The sequence below is a fragment of the Lepus europaeus genome, chromosome 6 (genome assembly GCF_033115175.1).
Source record: "Lepus europaeus isolate LE1 chromosome 6, mLepTim1.pri, whole genome shotgun sequence".
In the NCBI taxonomy this organism is placed as follows: Eukaryota; Metazoa; Chordata; class Mammalia; order Lagomorpha; family Leporidae; genus Lepus; species Lepus europaeus.
Genome location: NC_084832.1, coordinates 94,763,130 through 94,781,591, shown reverse-complemented (window position 1 = coordinate 94,781,591; position 18,462 = coordinate 94,763,130). Strand labels below are relative to the sequence as shown.

At 41.6% G+C, this 18,462-nt stretch overlaps 1 protein-coding gene across 2 annotated transcripts in view; it reads left to right on the top strand.

Annotated features, from left to right (window-relative positions):
- ADIPOR2 (adiponectin receptor 2) overlaps window positions 1-18,462 on the top strand; it is a 101,700-nt gene that overhangs the window by 53,613 nt on the left and 29,625 nt on the right. For both annotated transcript variants that reach the window (XM_062194605.1, XM_062194604.1), the window contains exon 2: window positions 917-1,166. In XM_062194605.1, coding sequence (XP_062050589.1) covers window positions 999-1,166 — 168 coding nt within the window. In that variant the 5' untranslated portion in view covers window positions 917-998. The remainder of the gene's footprint in view (window positions 1-916; window positions 1,167-18,462) is intronic.

Sequence of the window (18,462 nt, the reverse complement as noted above, 5' to 3'; positions counted from 1 at the left end):
TTTAGAGAAATCATAATTATTTTATACAAAAATGTGTGATGAATTTTTATTTCTTCACCTGTGAAATAGCAACAAAACTACATAGTAGGGTCATTGTGATGTTTACATGAGATTGGATATGTAAAATCCTACTGTGATTTATAAGCCTACATATAGTCTTTTTTTTTAAAATAGATTTATTTATTTGAAAGGTAGAGTTACAGAGAGGCATAGAAAGAGAGAAAGAGAGAGAGAGAGACAGACAGACAGACACAAAGTCTTCCATCAGCTGGTTCACTCCCCACATGGCCTCAACAGCTGGAGCTGGGCTGATCTGAAGCCAGGAGCCAGGAGCTTCTTCTGGGTCTCCCATGCGGGTGCAGAGGCCCAAGCACTTGGACCATCTTCTGCTTTCCTAGGCCGTAGCAGAGAGCTGAATTGGAAGAGGAGCAGCCAGGACTCAAACTGGCGCCCCATGGGATGCTGGCACTGAAGGTGGCAGCTTTACCTGCTACATTACAGCACTGGCCCCCCTACCTATAGTCTTTCTACAGATATCTGTGTTTTTAATTGAAAAATATATTGTAAAAAGAAAAAGGGCAGAATAAAGGGAAAAGTGTTTTCACTCTAGACCCTAGGTTCTTCCTTGGGTACTTCTGTGCCAAGGAAATAGTTTTGGTTTTGGATTTTTTTCTGGTAATTATTCTATGTACATATACACTTACATTTTTTATAATATTTAAGTGGGAACATATTATACACATTAACTTATATCCTGCTTTTTTATTTAAAATTATAGATTTTGGCATTTTTTTCTATCAGCAAATATAGAATTTGCTGAATTTTCTGTTGTTTGTATAGTAATATAACTGAACTCTTCCCTTAGTATTCATATAATGTATTCACTAAAATATATTAAAAACTTTCCTCTCCTTAGGTTCAACTCATTATCCTGAAAATCCATTCCCCCAAGAAGAAGGGACGGAAAGACCTCTTTGTAAGAAAGGCGTGGAAATCCCATGAACGAGCCAGCAGAAAACCGATTGGGGTGCAGCAGGACTCCAGAGCCAGATATAAGGCTCAGAAAAGGGCACCAGCTTGATGGTACAAGAGATGATAATGACAGCTACCAGGGAGATTTGGAGCCTATTTTAGAGGCATTTATTTGTTCTTCCCATCACAAAAAAGTAAGTTAAAGTGGAAGGATGGCAAAGAGAGCAAACATTTATGGATATGTGGCAGGAGGGAGGCTATTTTAAAAAAATGTATAGAGCCAGTACTAAAGAAAGGATGGGGGAGGGAGGGAAGGAAGGAGAAAGAGGATATCATTGTGTTCTTAGAATTTTATCTATAAACCACATTGACTCTGTTAAAAACTAATTGAATATGAAAATAAAATAAAAAGAGGATGGGGTGTTTTAATCTGAAATCTCTTAATAATGTTCAGGTATTTGATTTCATAGCTATGCCTTTCTGCTGACACTTAGAATTATTCTTTATTTGCTTTGTTTATTTTAGGGGAGAAGTAGATGTTTTTAGTTAACATATAAGCTTTTTAATTAAACCATGCTATAGCTATGATGTTGTCAGTGATATTTTTGGAGGCATTCTGATCACATGCTGGAAATGCTTTTCCAGAAACTATTTATCTCCAGCATACACCTTGGGAGTTCATGGAATTCTGAAAACTAAAGATAGTTTTTAATCTTTCACTTCCCAGAGGACAGAGGAACTTTTAAATTATTCATGCAGTTATACCTAGGGAACAAAGATATAAATATTTGTGAACAGCCTCAAAGTCATGTTGCAGCCATTTTGCTATATGCTGTGGAACCTGTGCCTTATATGCTATGTGTTCAATACTGTAATTCTAGTTCAGTTTTGTTACCATTAGTGGGTTATGAAATTGTTTTTAGTGTTAAACATTAAAAATTTTTTTTAAAGATTTATTTTGAAGTCAGAGTTAGAAAGACCTTCTGGTTTATTCCCCAGATATTAGCAGGGAGCTGGATCAGAATTGGAGTACCTGAGACATGAACCAGTGCCCATGCGGGATGCTTGCATTGCAGCTGGCGGCTTTACCCGTTGCACCACAACTCCAGCCCCAAATTGTCTGTTTTAAGTTGTACTAGGTACAGTCTGTGGTGGAACTTACTAGCCTTGTTTACTTAAGGCCAGGTGCTTTTAAAAAAGGTAAATTGTTAAATTCATTTTTATTTATTTTAAAGGGAGATGGAGAGTGTGAGAGAGGGAGTGCCAGAGCCAGAGATCTTCTACCTGCTGATTCATTCCCCAGATATTTGCAACAGCCAGGGCTGGGTCAGGCCAACCCATAAGCCAGCAGCTCAGTCCAGGTTTCTCAACATGAGGGCAGGGATCTAGATACTCAGATTTTATCACTTGCTGCTTCCCATGGTATGCATTAGCAGAAGCTGGAATTGGAAGCAGAGCCAGGAATTGAACCCAGGCACTCTGATATGAGATATAGGCACCTGAAGCAGGGTCTTAACCGCTGTACCAAATGCAAGTGCTCACCGTGGTCATGTGTGGCTTTCTAAGTACTTGGAATATGGTGACGAATAAAGCAGCCCTGATTCTTGCCTGCATCGTGCTAGTGCAGTAGTAGAGAAGACATGGGCAGTGAAACCCTTAAAGGCGTAAATGAAAAGATCATCACAACCAGTGCTGTGAGGAAAATAAGTACTAAAGAAATAGAGTAACTTTTAAAAAATGTTATTTAAGGTATGCAAGCTTCATGTATTTCTTTTATACAGATTTAGGAGCATAGTAATACTTACTCTACCCTCCCTCCCACTCATGCTCTCACCCTTCTTCCTTCTCCCTCTCCTGTTCTTCTGTTAAGGAACAGTGTTTTTTTTCTTCATACTATATGTTGACCTCTTTACTTAGTGCAGGGTTAATCTTATGAGTATACACTAAACTGAAAATAGATCTTTGTAAAAATTAAGAGTGAGAAAAGGAGAAATAGGGTAGTTGATGGGCTTGTTTAGTGGTGAAGGAAAGTTTAAGAGGTAGTATTGAGGCCGGCGCCGCAGCTCAATAGGCTAATCCTCTGCCTTGCGGCGCAGGCACACCAGGTTCTAGTCCCGGTCGGGGAGCTGGATTCTGTCCCGGTTGCCCCTCTTCCAGGCCAGCTCTCTGCTGTGGCCAGGGAGTGCAGTGGAGGATGGCCCAAGTGCTTGGGCCCGGCACCCCATGGGAGACCAGGAGAAGCACCTGGCTCCTGCCATCGGATCAGCGCTGTGTGCCGGCTGCGGTGTGCCGGCTGCAGCGCACCAGCCGCGGTGGCCATTGGAGGGTGAACCAACGGCAAAGGGAGACCTTTCTCTCTGTCTCTCTCTCTCTCACTGACAACTCTGCCTGTCAAAAAAAAAAAAAAAAAAAAAAAAAAAAAAAAAAAGAGGTAGTGTTGAGCTGAGACCTGAACCACAAGGAACTAGCCCTGCAAAGACCTGGGGAAAGTTTCCAGGTTGAGAAAACAAGGTAGTGCAGAGGTCCAAAGTAGGAGTAAGTTTTTCTTCCCTTTTCTCCCACCTCCTCCTGTACTGTCCTCTCTTTATTCTTCTTTTCTTGTTTTTGTTTTTTAAAATTTTTAAAAGGATTTATTTTATTTATTTGAAAGAGTTACAGAGAGAGAGAGAGAGCTAGAGAGAGAGAGAGGTCTTCCATCCGTTGGTTCACTCCTCAAATGATTGCAACAGCCAGAGCTGAGCTGATCCAAAGCCAGGAGCCAGGAGCTTCTTCTAGGTCTCCCACGTGGGTGCAGGGGCCCAACAACTTGGGCCATCTTGTACTGCTTTCCCAGGCCATAGCAGAGAGTTGGATTGGAAGTGGAGCAGCTGGACTCGAACTGGCACCCATATGGGATGCCAGTGCTGCAGGCCGGGGCTGTAATCCACTGTGCCACAGCACCAGCCCCTCTTCTGTTTTAAATAAGCACTGAAGGAAGACCAGTTCAGGTACAGCTTAAGGACCTTGAGGGAAGAATGAAGTGATATGAGGTCAGTGGGCCAGTGGGGGACCAAATCATATGGATGTACAAAGGAATTTAGATTACATTTTAAATAATATTCACCAGAAAGGGGAAACCCTTGAGGTATTTAAACATGAGTGAGGAATTTTTTTTTCTTTGAAGATAAGCTAGAGGAAGAGACCAAAAGTCTGTTAGAATATATTCTAGAAGAGGATGTCACTTGAGAAAGGGTGGTTGTATCAGCAGAAATAAATTTTGGGTCAATTTGGAGGTCAAGGCGGTAGAACCTCCTGGTGGGTTAGATGTGAACAGTGAGGAAAATACAAGAATCAAGGATAATAATTTTAGCTTTAGCTAAAAACTGAAATTGATAAAGTTCAGAGGGTCGAACATGTAAGGTTTATTTATTTATTTGAAAGAATTACAGACAGGGAAAGAAGGAGGGAAAGGGATCTCCCATTTACTGGTTCACTTCCCAAGTGGCCACAACAGCCAGGACTGAGCCAAGCTGAAGCCAGGAGCTTCATCCAGGTCTCCCATGTGGGTGGCAGGGCTCCAGAAGCCATTCTCCACTGTTTTCCCCAAGCTGTTAGCAGGGAGCTGGATTGGAAGTGGAGCAGCCAGGAAACTGACACCCATATGGGTGTAAGGGTCACAGCAGTGGCTTTACCCACTATATCACAACACTGGTGTCAGTAATCTAAGGAATTTTAAAGCTTGAAGCAGTTCCAGGTTCACCAGTTTGAGATTAAAAATGATAATAAAGTTTTATTTATAATCTTGTTATATTTTAGCAGTGAGATAGGAAATATGTTTAGAGTTCAGAATTTACCTATACAATCCTTTTTGTATCTGATCCACATTAATTTTCTGTTTGCTTTTACATTCTGTTTTTATTTACTGTTTTCACTGGATAGAGTGGTATCTTCTAAAGATGATATTTGTATTTTCATTCTACTAGCAAATAATTAAATGTGATTTTTTTCATCCTTATGAATAAATATATTGTTATCCTGAAAATCTGTAGTATTTGATTTTCCTTTAATCTTAGAGCTAACCCAAAAGCCAACAGTCTGAACAAAAGAAACAATCTTTTTTCCCATCTGGCCTAACGCTGGTCTTTTCTATGAAGAATCAAGTAGTGAGAGATTCTGAGTCATGAGTGTAAAGCTGAAAGAGTGCTCTGAAATCTTTTTTGCCTTCCTCAATTACGAAATTGTGTGTTTTTGTTCTAATGGAAATTTGTCGTTTGTATGTTGTTTCTCTTTGGAGTGGAAGTTCTTTACTGACAAAGGAAAGATAGTTTAAGGAGAGACCTGGTACATTTGTATATACTGCCTACTTGGGACGTGGTTTCAGTAGAGAATTCAGCAATAAAAACTTTTCTTCTGGTTCTCCCTTGTCCCTTTTTCCTATTCATTATGACTTCTATTTTCTACTTAATCTGTGCTGCTGGCTTCAAGGTTAGTATATAGTAAACAGGGAGCTAGAAAAGAGAGGATAAAAGTTGAAGGAGATGATGCAATTCTGAAACTGAAGTTAAAGGTAAAATATAAACAATATTTTCAAGTGACTTGAAGAGTTCCATACACTTACCTTTTTCTAGAAAGGATTCATTTCTTATATTTTCAGTTTTGAACTTTGCAAGTAGAGTGTTTCCTTTTCAATAATTCTAATATAGTAGCACTTTCACAGACATTATCTCATTTGTTTCTCAAAACTATACTCTGAAATAGGGAGAAAAGATACAATCTCTTTTTGAAAGTGGATGAAAGTGGAATTTAGAAAGACGAGAATAATTTACCCAAGGTCACATGGCTAAAAGAATGTATGTACTAAATCTTTGGACTGCATTTTCTGCTGAACAAAGCTGCCTTTATGAGAATTGGCACCAGATTGACTTAATGTTTTTGAATCCCAAACCCTGCTATTGTGCTCTTTGTTTTCTGGGATACTAGGATAATTTTACTTCCCAGACGTATTCCAACTTTTCAGTGCATTTTCTATTTATTTTTAAAATGAATAAAGCTAATATATGATAGTGAAGCCTTTCATGTTTCTGCCCATTTTCTGCCTTTTGAGTGTTTTTCTCCCTTGTCTTTAAGATGTAGAACATAAATAGATTGTTTAAGTGTCTTCTAAAATATAGTGAGGGAGGCAGATGTTTAGCCTAATGGTTTAGATGCCCACATCCCACATTGGAGTGCCTAGGTTCAATCTCTGAGTCTGACTCCTGACTCCAGCTTCCTGTTAATGGGAACCCTGGAAGGCATTGATGATGGTTCAAGTGATTGGGTTCCTGCCTCCCATGTAGGAGACCTGGATTGTGTTCCTGGTTCCTGGCTTAGTTCTCCCTGGCTGCTATGGGTGTTTGAGGAGTAGGCCAGCAAGTGCATGTGTGTACATGCTCTTTCCCTCTCTACCTCTCAAATAAATAAGCAACAATTTAAAATATCTGGGCCTGTGTTGTAGAATAGCTGATAAAGCCACTGCCTGCAATGCTGGCATCCATATGTGTGATGGGTGTCCCGGTGCTCCACTTCTGATCCAGCTCCCTGCTAATGGCCTGGGAAAAGAAGTGGAAGATGACCCAATTGCACGAGCCCCTGCTACCCATTGGAGACCTAGAAGAAGCTCCTGGCTCCTGGCTTTAGCCTGGCCCAGTCCTGGCTGTTACAGATGCCTCAGGAATGAGAGAAAGAAAGATCACTCCCTGTCCTTACCTCTTTCTATAACTCTCACTTCAAAAAAAATTTTTTTAAATATACAATGAGAACCCTTTCAACTTTCTAAGTTGTGTCAAATTCCAATCATGCATAAGGATAAAAAAATTTTTAAAGATTTTATTTATTATTTTGAGAGGTAAGTTACAGACATTGAGAGGAAAAGACAGAGAGAAGGGTCTTCCATCGCTGGTTCACACCCCAGATGGCCACAACAGCTGGAGCTGAGCCGATCTGGAGCCAGGAGCTTCTTCCAGATCTCCCACGTGGGTGCAGGGGCCCAAGTGCTTGGGCCATCTTCTACTGCTTTCCCAGGCCATAGCAGAGAGCTGGGTTGGAAGAGGAGCAGCTGGGACTTGAACCGGCACCCAAGTGGGATGCTGGTGCCCTGGGTGGAGGATTAACCTACTGGGCCACAGCTCTGGCCCCAAGGGTAAAAATTTAATGGGCAAGGCAACAGTGTATCTTTTTTTTTTTTTTTTAACTTAAATTCTGGATTTATAAAATAAGACTTCAAGTTGTATATTAGTCTATTTTTCATTACTGTAATGAAATACCCAAGGCAGAAAACTTAAAACAGAAGAGATTTTAGCTCATAGTATGGAGACTGAAAGTCCAAACACTGTGGTGCAGGTTCTGGTGCGGGCCTGCCTTGATTTCAGCACTTCATTTGGATGGCCTTCTTGCTGGCAGAGTCAGTTCCAAGGAAACACAGAGTATCACCTGGCAAGAGTCTTGGAGGGTACATGTCATCTGCTTCTGTCTCCCTCTTGTTTAGAGCCACTAGGATATAATCATGGGGCTCTACACTTTCCAGATATCCCACCTCTAAACACCATAATTAAGTTTAGACCTTCTTAACATATGACTTTGGGGGTTAATCTGCAGCATGAATTTAGTAGGGCAAGATATATTTAGACCATAGCAGATAGTAATGTACATTGTAGAATGATAGATGCTTTTTTTTTTTTTTAAAGATTTATTTATTTATTTGAAAGAGTTACACATAGGGAGAAAGAGAGGCAGAGAGAGGTCTTCCATCTGCTGGTTCACTCCCCAGTTGGCTGCAAGGGCTGGTGCTGCGCCCATCCAAAGCTAGGATCCAGGAGCCAGGAACTTTCTTCTGGGTCTCCCATGCAGGTGCAGGGGCCCAAGGTCTTGAGTCATCTTCTACTGCTTTCCCAGGCCATGGCAGAGAGCTGGATCGGAAGTGGAGCAGCCAGGACTTGAACCGGTGACCTTATGGGATGCCGGCACCATAGGTGGTAGCTTTATCTGCTACCATCTAACAGGGCAATGTTAGATGCTTTTGTTACAGGTGTTTACCTCCAGGTTCCTTTAAATCAGTGTCTAATGTAGTGCTAATCACATATAGCCTTTTAAAGAAAATAAATACAGGATTTCATTTCAGACCTAATGAATCAGAATCTTTGGGTCTTAGATGTACAAGTGTTTTTTTTTTTTTTTTTTTTTAAGATTTAAAAAAAAATTTTTGCTTATTTATTGGAAAGTCAGAGTTACACAGAGAAAGAGAAGGAGAGGCAGAGAGAGGTCTTCCATTCGCTGGTTCACTCCTCAATTGGCTGTAACGGCTGAAGTAGCCACTGATCAGGAGCCAGGAGGCTCCTCCAGGTCTCCCACACAGGAGCAGGGGCCCAAGGACTTGAGCCATCTGCTGCTGCTTTCCCAGGCCATAGCAGAGAGCTGGTTTGGAAGTGGAGCAGCCGGGACTTGAACCGGTGGCTATATGGGATGCTGGTACTGTAGGTGGCAGCTTCACCTGCTATGCCACAGCGCTGGCTCCACAAGTACGTATTTTTAAAAAGCTTGACAAGTAACTAAGATGCCCACAACTGTTTAAAAAACACCGCCTAAAGGAATAGTACTATTTTATTTTAAATGGTTAATGTATTAAAACTTTTCAGAAGTATACTTTGCAAAGGATATACATCCTCTGAGGAATATTGGGAAGTAAAATTATACTTACTTTTTGTTAAAGAAAACATCTCATTGACTCACAGATGACTCTTTTTTTCTAAGATTTTTTTTATTAGTTTATTGAAAAGCAGGGTGACAGAGATCTTCCATCTGCTGATTTATTCCCCAAATGGCCACAACAGCCAGAGCTGGGCCAAACCAAAGCAGGGAGCCTGGAATTCCATCCAGCTCTCCCATGTGGGTGGCAGAAGCCCAAGTACTTGGGACATCATCTGCTTTCCCAGGTATGTTAGCAGGGTGCTAGATCAGAAGTGGAGCATCTGGAACTCAAACTTTCCCTGTGATAAGGGGCTGTGTAACCTGCCGTGCCACAGTGCTGGCTCTGACTTTTTTTTTTTTTAAAGGCATTTTAATTTGTATATTCCACATGCCATCAAATTCATTCCTTTAAAGCAGGAGTGGGGAATGTCTGACCTGCTGGCTGTAAGAAGTCCAGAGTGTCATTTAGTCTATCCCTGCCAAGGCAGCTGCAGGCAGGACTTGAAATTCAGTAAATCTATAGTGGCAGATTTTAAATTTGATAATTTTTTATGGCCCATGAATTATATAAATACCCAAATGGCTCCTAGCAGAAAAAAAGATTCCCTACCCCTGCTTTAATATGTACAACTTAGTGATTTTTAGTTTATTCCCAGAATTGTGCAGTTGTTACTGCTATATAACTTTAAAATGTTTCATTACCCCAAAGATGCCTCTTCCTCATTTGCTATAATTTCTTATCCCTACCCCTACCCCTAACCCTAGGCATCCTCCAGTCCATTTTCTGTGTGTAACTTTGCCTAATCTGGACTTTTCTTTTTCTGAATGCAGTCACGCAATGTGTTGTGTTTTGTGTCTGGCTTCTTTTACTTGGTGAAGTGTTCCCAAGGTTCATCAGTGTTATAGAATGTCATTTATTTATTTATTTATTTATATTTTTTGACAGGCAGAGTGGACAGAGAGAGAGAGAGACAGAGAGAAAGGTCTTCCTTTTGCCATTGGTTCACCCTCCAGTGGCTGCTGTGGCCGGCACATTGTGGCCGGCGCATCGCGCTGATCCAAAGCCAGGAGCCAGGTGCTTCTCCTGGTCTCCCATGCAGGTGCAGGGCCCAAGGACTTGGGCCATCCTCCACTGCACTCCCGGGCCACAGCAGAGAGCTGGCTTGGAAGAGGGGCAACTGGGACAGAATCCGGTGTCCCGACCAGGACTAGAACCCAGTGTGCTGGCGCCGGAGGCGGAGGATTAGCCTAGTGAGCCACGGCACTGGCCTAGAATGTCAATACTTAATTTCTTTTTATGATGGAATAGTATGCCATTGTATGGATATTTTTATTTATTCAATAGTTTATTGTAGACATGGAATTAATTTGGTTTTTGTGTTATGAATAATGTTACTTGATCATAATAATTTCTAAATCTCTTACAACTGGCTTCTTTATAGAACTTTTAGCTGATAAAATTGAAAACTTTTATTGATTTGAAAGTCAGAATTACAGAGAGAGAGGGAGAGACAGAGAGAATGAGATCCTCCATCCACTGTTTCATTCCCCTGATGGCTGCAGTAGCCAAGGCTGGGCCAGGCAGAAGCCAGGAGCTTCTTCTGTGTCTCCAATTTGGGTGGCAGGGGCCCAAGTACTTGGACCATGTTCTGCTGCTTTCCCCAGGCCATTAACAGGGAACTGGATTGGAAGTGGAGCTGCTGAGACTTGAACTGCTGTGCTATAATGCCAGCCCCAGAATTGAACTTATTTAACTTGCCTTCTTCTGCACCAGCTTTTTTAATTCCCAATTTCTGTTAGATAGTACCAGCTTTCTTTCAAGTATCCAGACTTGGTTCCTAGAATGTCAGAGTGAAAGGGATCCCAAGGATAATTCAGTTTAATGGATATATGCCTGAATTTATTCCTTCTTTGGATGTTTTTAGTTTCTTTACTATGTGTTGGCATTTGGAGCATTTCTGCCTTTAAGCAGCTTTAGTTGGAGTGGAGGACAGATAGATCAGTATGTTTTTGGTGAGTGCTATGTGATTGCATGCACACAGTACTATAGGAGCAACTCCAGCTGCAAGTGGGAACCAGGGGGAGTAAAACTTAAATTTTAGAGTCAGCTAACTTAAAGGATTAAAGGACATTCTAGGCAAAGAGAATAGTGGATATTAAGACTCAGAAGCAGGAAACAATATGGTACTTTTAGAGAAAATAATAATTATGGCTGACATTTATTGATTATACACTGGTATCTACTGATACCTGAACCCAAAAACTATTCAATATAGCTGTACTGAAGGGCCAAGGTTATAGCAGGCTGGAGGATGTGGCAGCAAATAAGTCTAGTCAGCTAGGGCTTAAAATCCAGATCTTTAGACTCCTGGTCCAATATGCTTTTATCCAAAAAAAAAAATTTTTTTTTAAAGATCTTAATTGGCTTTATCTAAAAAAAAAAAAAAAAAAAAAATTGTTCAAAAGGCAGAGTAACAGATAGGGAGAGACAAAGAGAGAAAGAAGTCTTCCTCTGCTGGTTAATTTCCCAAATGACAGCAACAGCCAAGGCTGGGCAAAGCCAAAACCAGGGACCGGGAATTCTGTCTGCTATCCATGTCTGCCGTGTGGATAGTAGGGACCCAAGTACTTGTGCCATCATTACACTGCTTTCCCAGTGCATTGGCAGAAAGCTGGATTGGAAGCAGAGCAACCAGGACTTGAACTAGCACTTATCAGATATAGGATGCAGGTGTCGTAAGTGGTAGCTTAACCTGCTTTGCCACAACTCTAGTTCTAACTTTATTTTTGATTGTAGAATCAGGCAACATATCATGCTATAAAACAGAATAAATGTTTCCATGAGCGGAGCAGAGGAGATTGGTTTTATAGGCAGAAAAGGGCTGAAGAAAGCCTAAGCAAACACAGTAGAATGGCCGTTTCAGAGTTACACGGATTTTTTTTTTTTAATATTTATTGTTACTTATTTGAAAGAATTACAGAGAGAGGTAGAGATAGAAAGAGAGAGAGGTCTTCCATCCACTGGTTCACTCCCTAAATGGCCACAATGCCCAGAGCTTAGCCCTTTAGAAGTCAGGAACCAGGAGCTTCTTTCGGGTCTCCCACGTGGGTGCATGGGCCCAAGGACTTGGGCTGTCTTCTGCTTTCCCAGGCCATAAGAAAGAGCTGGAACGGAGGAGGAGCAGCCAGGTCTAGAACTGGCACCCATATGGGATGCTGGTGCTTCAAGCTGGGCTTTATAACCCCCTGTGCCACAGTGCCGGCTCCACACAAATTCTTTCTGAAGTATCTAATGCTATATATTGGTATGAATAGACCATTGCTTCTAGGCCCCTGCATTTAGACCCTATGCTCTTTATTTGTTGAACTTCGTTAAAATTTTTGTAATTCTTTAGGTAAAAATATGAAAGAGAAATTTTAAACTAGGTTGCCCAGCTCTTCAATTTTATAACTTTTTCCCCCTTATCTCTGTTTTCAAGGTATTAGGTTGAATAAAGACATCAATGTTTATGGCTTTCCCACTTTGCCTCTGTTCCAGATTCTCCTTCATAAATTGAGAGGAGTTCACTTTTTTTATTCATTCTGGTTACTAGTTTACTTCAACCAAACTCACTGCCACTATATTATTAGTTTATAATAAAGTTAACTTATAAATAGAATTCTGTCAATTTTTCTAGTTTTCTTTTTTTTTTTTAAATTTTTGACAGGCAGAGTGGACAGTAGAGGGAGACAGAGAGAAAGGTCTTCCTTTTTGCCGTTGGTTCACCCTCCAATGGCCGCTGCGGTAGGCGCGCTGCAGCCGGTGCACCGCGCTGTTCCGATGGCAGGAGCCAGGTGCTTCTCCTGGTCTCCCATGGGGTGCAGGGCCCAAGCACTTGGGCCATCCTCCACTGCCCTCCCGGGCCACATCAGAGAGCTGGCCTGGAAGAGGGGCAACCGGGACAGGATCGGTGCACCGACCGGGACTAGAACCTGGTGTGCCGGCGCCGCAAGGCGGAGGATTAGCCTACTGAGCCGCGGCGCCAGCCCAATTTTTCTAGTTTTCATAGAGAAGTCTTCTTAAGAAATTCAGTTAGGATTGGAGAGAGTTGTTATGCGAATTTCTCTCTCTCTTTTTTTTAAGATTTATTTTATTTATTTGAAAGGCAGAATTACAGAGAGGTGGAAACACACAGAGAGAGGTCTTCCATGTGCTGGTTCACTCCCCAAATGGCTGCAACAGTCAGGACTGGGCCAGGCCGAAACCAGGAGCCAAGAGCTGCTTCTGGGTCTCCACGTGGGTACAGGAACCCTCAAACTTGGGCCATCCTCCACTGCTTTCCTAGGTGCATTAACAGCAAGTTCCTGGCTCTTGGCTTCAAAACCAGCAGATAGAAGATCTCTGTCTCCCTCCCCCTCCCCCATATCTCTGCTTTTCAAATAAATAAATAAATCTTTATTAAAAAAAAATTTTTTTTTCTCAGGGCCAGCGCTGTGATGCAGTGGGTTAAAGTCCCAGCCTGCAGTGTTGGCATCCCATGTGGGCACCCATTTAAGCCCTGGCTGCTCCACTTTCTTTTTTTTTTTTTTTCTTCACAGGCAGAGTTAGTGAGAGAGAGAGAGAGACAGAGAGAAAGGTTTTCCTTCCGTTGGCTCACCCCCCAAATGTCCACTATGGCTGGCGTGCTGTGCCATTCCGAAGCCAGGAGCCAGGTGCTTCCTCCTGGTCTCCCATGCAGGTGCAGGGCCCGAGCACTTGGGCCATCCTCCACTGCCTTCCTGGGCCACAGCAGAGAGCTGGCCTGTAAGAGGGGCAACCAGGATAGAATCTGGCGCCCCAACCGGGACTAGAACCCGGTGTGCCGGCGCCGCAAGGCGGAGGATTAGCCTGTTAAGCCACGGCGTTGTTTTTTTGTTGTTGTTGTTGTTGTTTTTTTTTTTTTTTTTAAGAGAGGTCATGAATGGACTTTTATAGGCTTTGAGGGAGTCTGGGTTCAAGTGGCTTAAGGCAAGTCTTTCAATATGGACATCTTATTGAGACCATAGAGTTGGTGATAAAATAGTTGGAGATTCTTGGACCAAGTTGTTTTCCAGTTTGTAGCCTTACCTACCTTGTGTTGATACACAGGCTTTATAGCTTAGTCCTCATAATTAAGCTGGGTGAATACAGAAGTTCTCAGTGATGTCTGTAAAGGCAAATTTCAAATATTTGGTGTCCTGTGTGTGTGTGTGTGTGTGTTTCCCCTAAACACCATTTCATGGCCTTTTTCTTTTAATTGTGTATGGTGGATGACTGTGAGTCTCGTTGGCTCTTGATGTCGTAACTTCAGGCTAGTATTTAAATGTATCACGTTTTGGTGTTCCCAAAAAGGCATCTGAAGCTTCAACTGGACTGAACTATTCTCTTTTCCTCAACATGATACTTGGCCTTTCCTTCTTGATTTTTTTCCTCCTTTTTCTCACCTTCCTCAAATGCTCCTCTTTGGGCAGCCTTTACTTAGTTCCACAGTCCTGTGTTTGAACTAGCTAATCCTTATTCCTATAATAGTCATTAATATGGCTAATTCAACTCCTTATTAGATTGTAAGCCCATGGAAGACAGACTATATTTTATTCATCTTAATTTTAATCAACTTAGTAATATTTGTTTAATTGAATAAGGCTGAGTTGGGCTAAAACAGATAAATGTCCAGGTTTGTGAATCATTTTCATACTAGATTTATCTAAAGTCCCTTTCTTTTTTTTTTTTTTTTTTTAAGATTTTGTCTATTTGACAGGCAGAGTTAGAGACAGGGGGAGAAAGAGGGAGGGGTCTTCCATACACTGAGTCACTCCCCAGATGGCTGCAACAGCCAGAGCTATGCAGATTGAAAGCCAGAAGACAAGAGCTTCCTCTGGGTCTCCCATGCGGTTACAGGGGCCCAAAGACTTGGGCAGTCTTCCACTGCTTTCCCAGGCCATTAGCAGAGAGCTGGAAGTGGAGCAGCTGGGACACGAACTGGCGCCCATATGGGATGCCGGCACCGCAGGTGGAGGTTTAGCCTACTATGCCACGATGCTGGCACTATGCTTCTGATCTTAATCATTATGGTTTTGTTTTTCCAGAGGTAAAATATACTGTAGAAAATTGTCATTTTTTAAAAGATCTATTTTATTTGAAAGGTAGAATTAGAAAGAAGAAGCAGAGAGATGTCCATCCAGTGGCTCACTCCCCAAATGGCTGCATCTGCCAAGGCTAGATCAGACTGAAGCCAGAGGCCAGCAACCAGGAACTTCCTCTTGGTCTCCTATGTGAGTGGAGGGGCCTGAGGACTTGGACTATCTTCTGTTGTTTCCCAGTTGCGTTAGCAGGGAGCTGAATTGGAAGTGGAGCAGCCAAGGCTCAAACTGGTGCCCATATGGGATTTTGGCATCACAGGTGGCAGCTTTACCTGCTACATCACAATGTTGGCCCCAAAAATTGTCATTTTACATTGCTTTTTGGACAGACAGCAAAGTCAGATGGCATTATGATTTAAAATAAGGCCAACATTTCTAACTCTTCTCACAGTTGGACCTCCTTGAATGTTAGAAGGGAAAAACATTTTAAAATGTCTTTATACTCATTTGAAAGCATTAACCTCTTTAAGTTTAAATATAGTTGTTTAGTAATAGAAAACCTTGGAAAATTGTTTTATGCCCTTATTCTTGACAACTTTAGTTTTAATTGTTTAACCTTTTACAGTGTCCTGTTTCTCTTGATAATTTATTTTGATAAGAGTATAGTGAGAGGTTTGGCAATAGTAGCAGGACATGATATGTATTTAACACTTGTATCAGTCATCCTAATTTAGATACAATTTATTGTTGAAAGATCTTTGGAGATTGTGACTTACTGACTGCTAGATGGGAAGTTGAAATAGAAAATCCATTCATGATGTGGTAATATTTTTGGAAATAATATGGAAAGATAGAGACTTTTATTTTAAAGATTGATTTATTTATTTGAAAGAGTTACACTGAGAAGAAGAGGCAGAGAGAGAGGTCTTCCATCTGCTGGTTAACTCTGCATTTGGCTGCAATGGCCAGAGCTGTGCTGATCAGGAGCTAGGAGCTTCTTCCAGGTCTCCCATGTGGATGCAAGGGCCCAAGGACTTGGGCCATCTTGTACTGCTTTCCCAGGCCGTAGCAGAGAGCTGGATTGTAAGTGGAGCAGTCAGAACCCAAACCAGCGCCCATATGGGATGCTGGCACTACAGGCAGTGGCTTTACCTACTATGCCACAGCGCCGGCCCCAGAGACCTAACAGGCCAACCAGGTCATCAGTGTATGTCGTAACTGTAAACTTGCTTGTGTACTTTAGGGAAGATTTTTTCTATTTCTGTGTTGCATCCCTGTGTTTAGCTCTACCACCTTATTCCTACTTGTTAAACCCTTATGCAGGGAACTGCTTTTACCACCACCCACGTTATGTGGGTCCCTAATTTGCAGCTCCATAATGCTTGAACATAGTAAATAACTAATTATGGCCCAACATTTTAGGCATTTGTTATTTGAGGAAACAGTTGTAAATATCACATATAGGAAGGTGATAGTTGGGGATAATACTTTATATATGAACATACTTATTAATATTGTACACTTCTGAAAGAAACATTCTTTTTTAAGTATTCTGCAATCTTGCTGACATGTTGGGATGGATGGAAGTATTAATCTTTACTGAAGTATATATGTCTGAACACTGATGTTATAATCTGCCTTATAACACACTGGTCCATTAAAGATAAAATTATTGCTGTTGATTATATTTATTAACAAGTACTGATAAGCTGGATGTAGTTGCAAATCATAGAAATGTTATCTACAGTGAGATTCTTACATGTAGGTTAACATTCTGTTGAACTGAGATGAGCTTTTTAGAGGCACCATTTTATTTGCAAAGGGCAATTGTAAAAGATGAACACTAGTCCCTCAACAGTATGGTTCAAATTTCCGTTATGGTTTGTTTATGGTAGGCATTTGCATAAAGTGCAGAACCTAGCTTTTCAGTCCATAGGTTATAAAAATAGTAGATGTATGTATCATGTTCAGCTGCCAATCATGTCACAAGTCTCAGAGATTGATTATTGCACATCTGATTTTCAGTTAATCCACAGACAACAAAATGTATAGTTGTGTTGCTTTCTTGTCTCCCACTAATAAATTTAAGCCAAAATGGATAAGAACTTGGCCAACAAAGATAAAAGATAAAAGCAAACCAGTTAAAGTGATGATACTGAAGAGGAAAATAAAATCAGATGTACATGGAGTCACAGTCGACTATGGGAGTGTTGACACTGCTAGCTGGCACTTAAGAGATTCTAGATAAGCAGACAGGAATCTAGTGAAGACAGACTTGTTGACATAAAAGAGCTGAGTTTATGATAGAATAAAGATGTCCAGAGACAGTTATGCTAGCAGAAAAGTCATAATAAGAAAAGTCTCAGTATTTTAATGACTTGAACATGCAAAGAAAAAAATATTGAAAGCTGATCCAAACTTACAAAGAAGTATGACAGTTTACTGGGGCATAGAAAAGATGCTCCAGAGCCAGCATTTAGCCTACCAGCTGGGAAAACCACACTCCACATTGAAACATATGAATTTTTTTGCTTTTTTTTTTTTTTAAAGATTTGTTTATTTGAAAGTCAGAATTACAAAGAAGGAGAGGCAGAGAGAGAGGTCTTCCATCCACTGGTTCACTCCCCAGTTGGCTGCAACGGCTGGAGCAGCCACCAATCAGGAGCCAGGAGGCTCCTCCAGGTCTCCCACACGGGTACAGGGGCCTAAGGACTTAAGCCATCTTCTACTGCTTTTCCAGGCCATAGCAGAGAGCTGGATCGGAAGTGGAGCAGCCAGGACTTGAACCTGTACCCTTATGGGATGCTTCCACTGCAGGCGGCGGCTTTACTTGCTATGCCACAGCGCTGAACCCTGACGTATATGAGTTTTTGTCCTAACTCCAGCTTCCTGCCAGTGCAGAACCCAGGAAGCAGCAGTGATGTCTGAAGTATTTGGGTCCCTGCCATCTCTGTGGGAGACCTGAATTGCATTCATGGCTCCTGGCTGTGGCCCTGACCTTTGCAGACGTTTGGAGAGTGAATCGGTGGTTGTAAGCTCTCTCCTTGTCTCTGCTTCTTAATTTAAAAAACATAAAATAAATAAAAATAAAAACAATAAAAACAAAGACTTCCTTAGTACCATATGAGAAAGGCAAACACAGTTTAAGTTAATCCTGATGTTCAAGCTACTCCTGTTTTTTTTTACATTCTTAATTTTCAGTGTTTTCATTTTAAATTACAGCCTACAAATAAATACTACTTTTTTTTTTGAAAAGATTTATTTTTATTTATTTGAAAGAGTTACAGAGAGAGGTAGAGACAGAGAGGTCTTCCATCTGCTGGTTCACACCCCAGATGGCCACAACGGCCAGAGATGCGCTGATCCAAAGCCAGGAACCAGGAGCTTCCCCCGGTCTCCCATGTAGGTGCAGGAGCCCTAGCATTTGACCATCTTTTGCTTTTCCCAGGCCATAGCAGATAGCTGGATCAGAAGAGGAGCAGCTGGAACTAAACCGGCGCCCATATGGGATGCTGGCGCTTCAGGCCAGGGCTTTAACCCACTGCGCCACAGCACCGGCCCCATAAATACTACTTTGAACTATTTTTAAATTTCCCAATACATCTAAAACTGACATTCCCTAGACTTTTTTTTTTTTTGGACAGGCAGAGTGGACAGTGAGAGAGACAGACAGAAAGATCTTCCTTTGCCGTTGGTTCACCCTCCAATGGC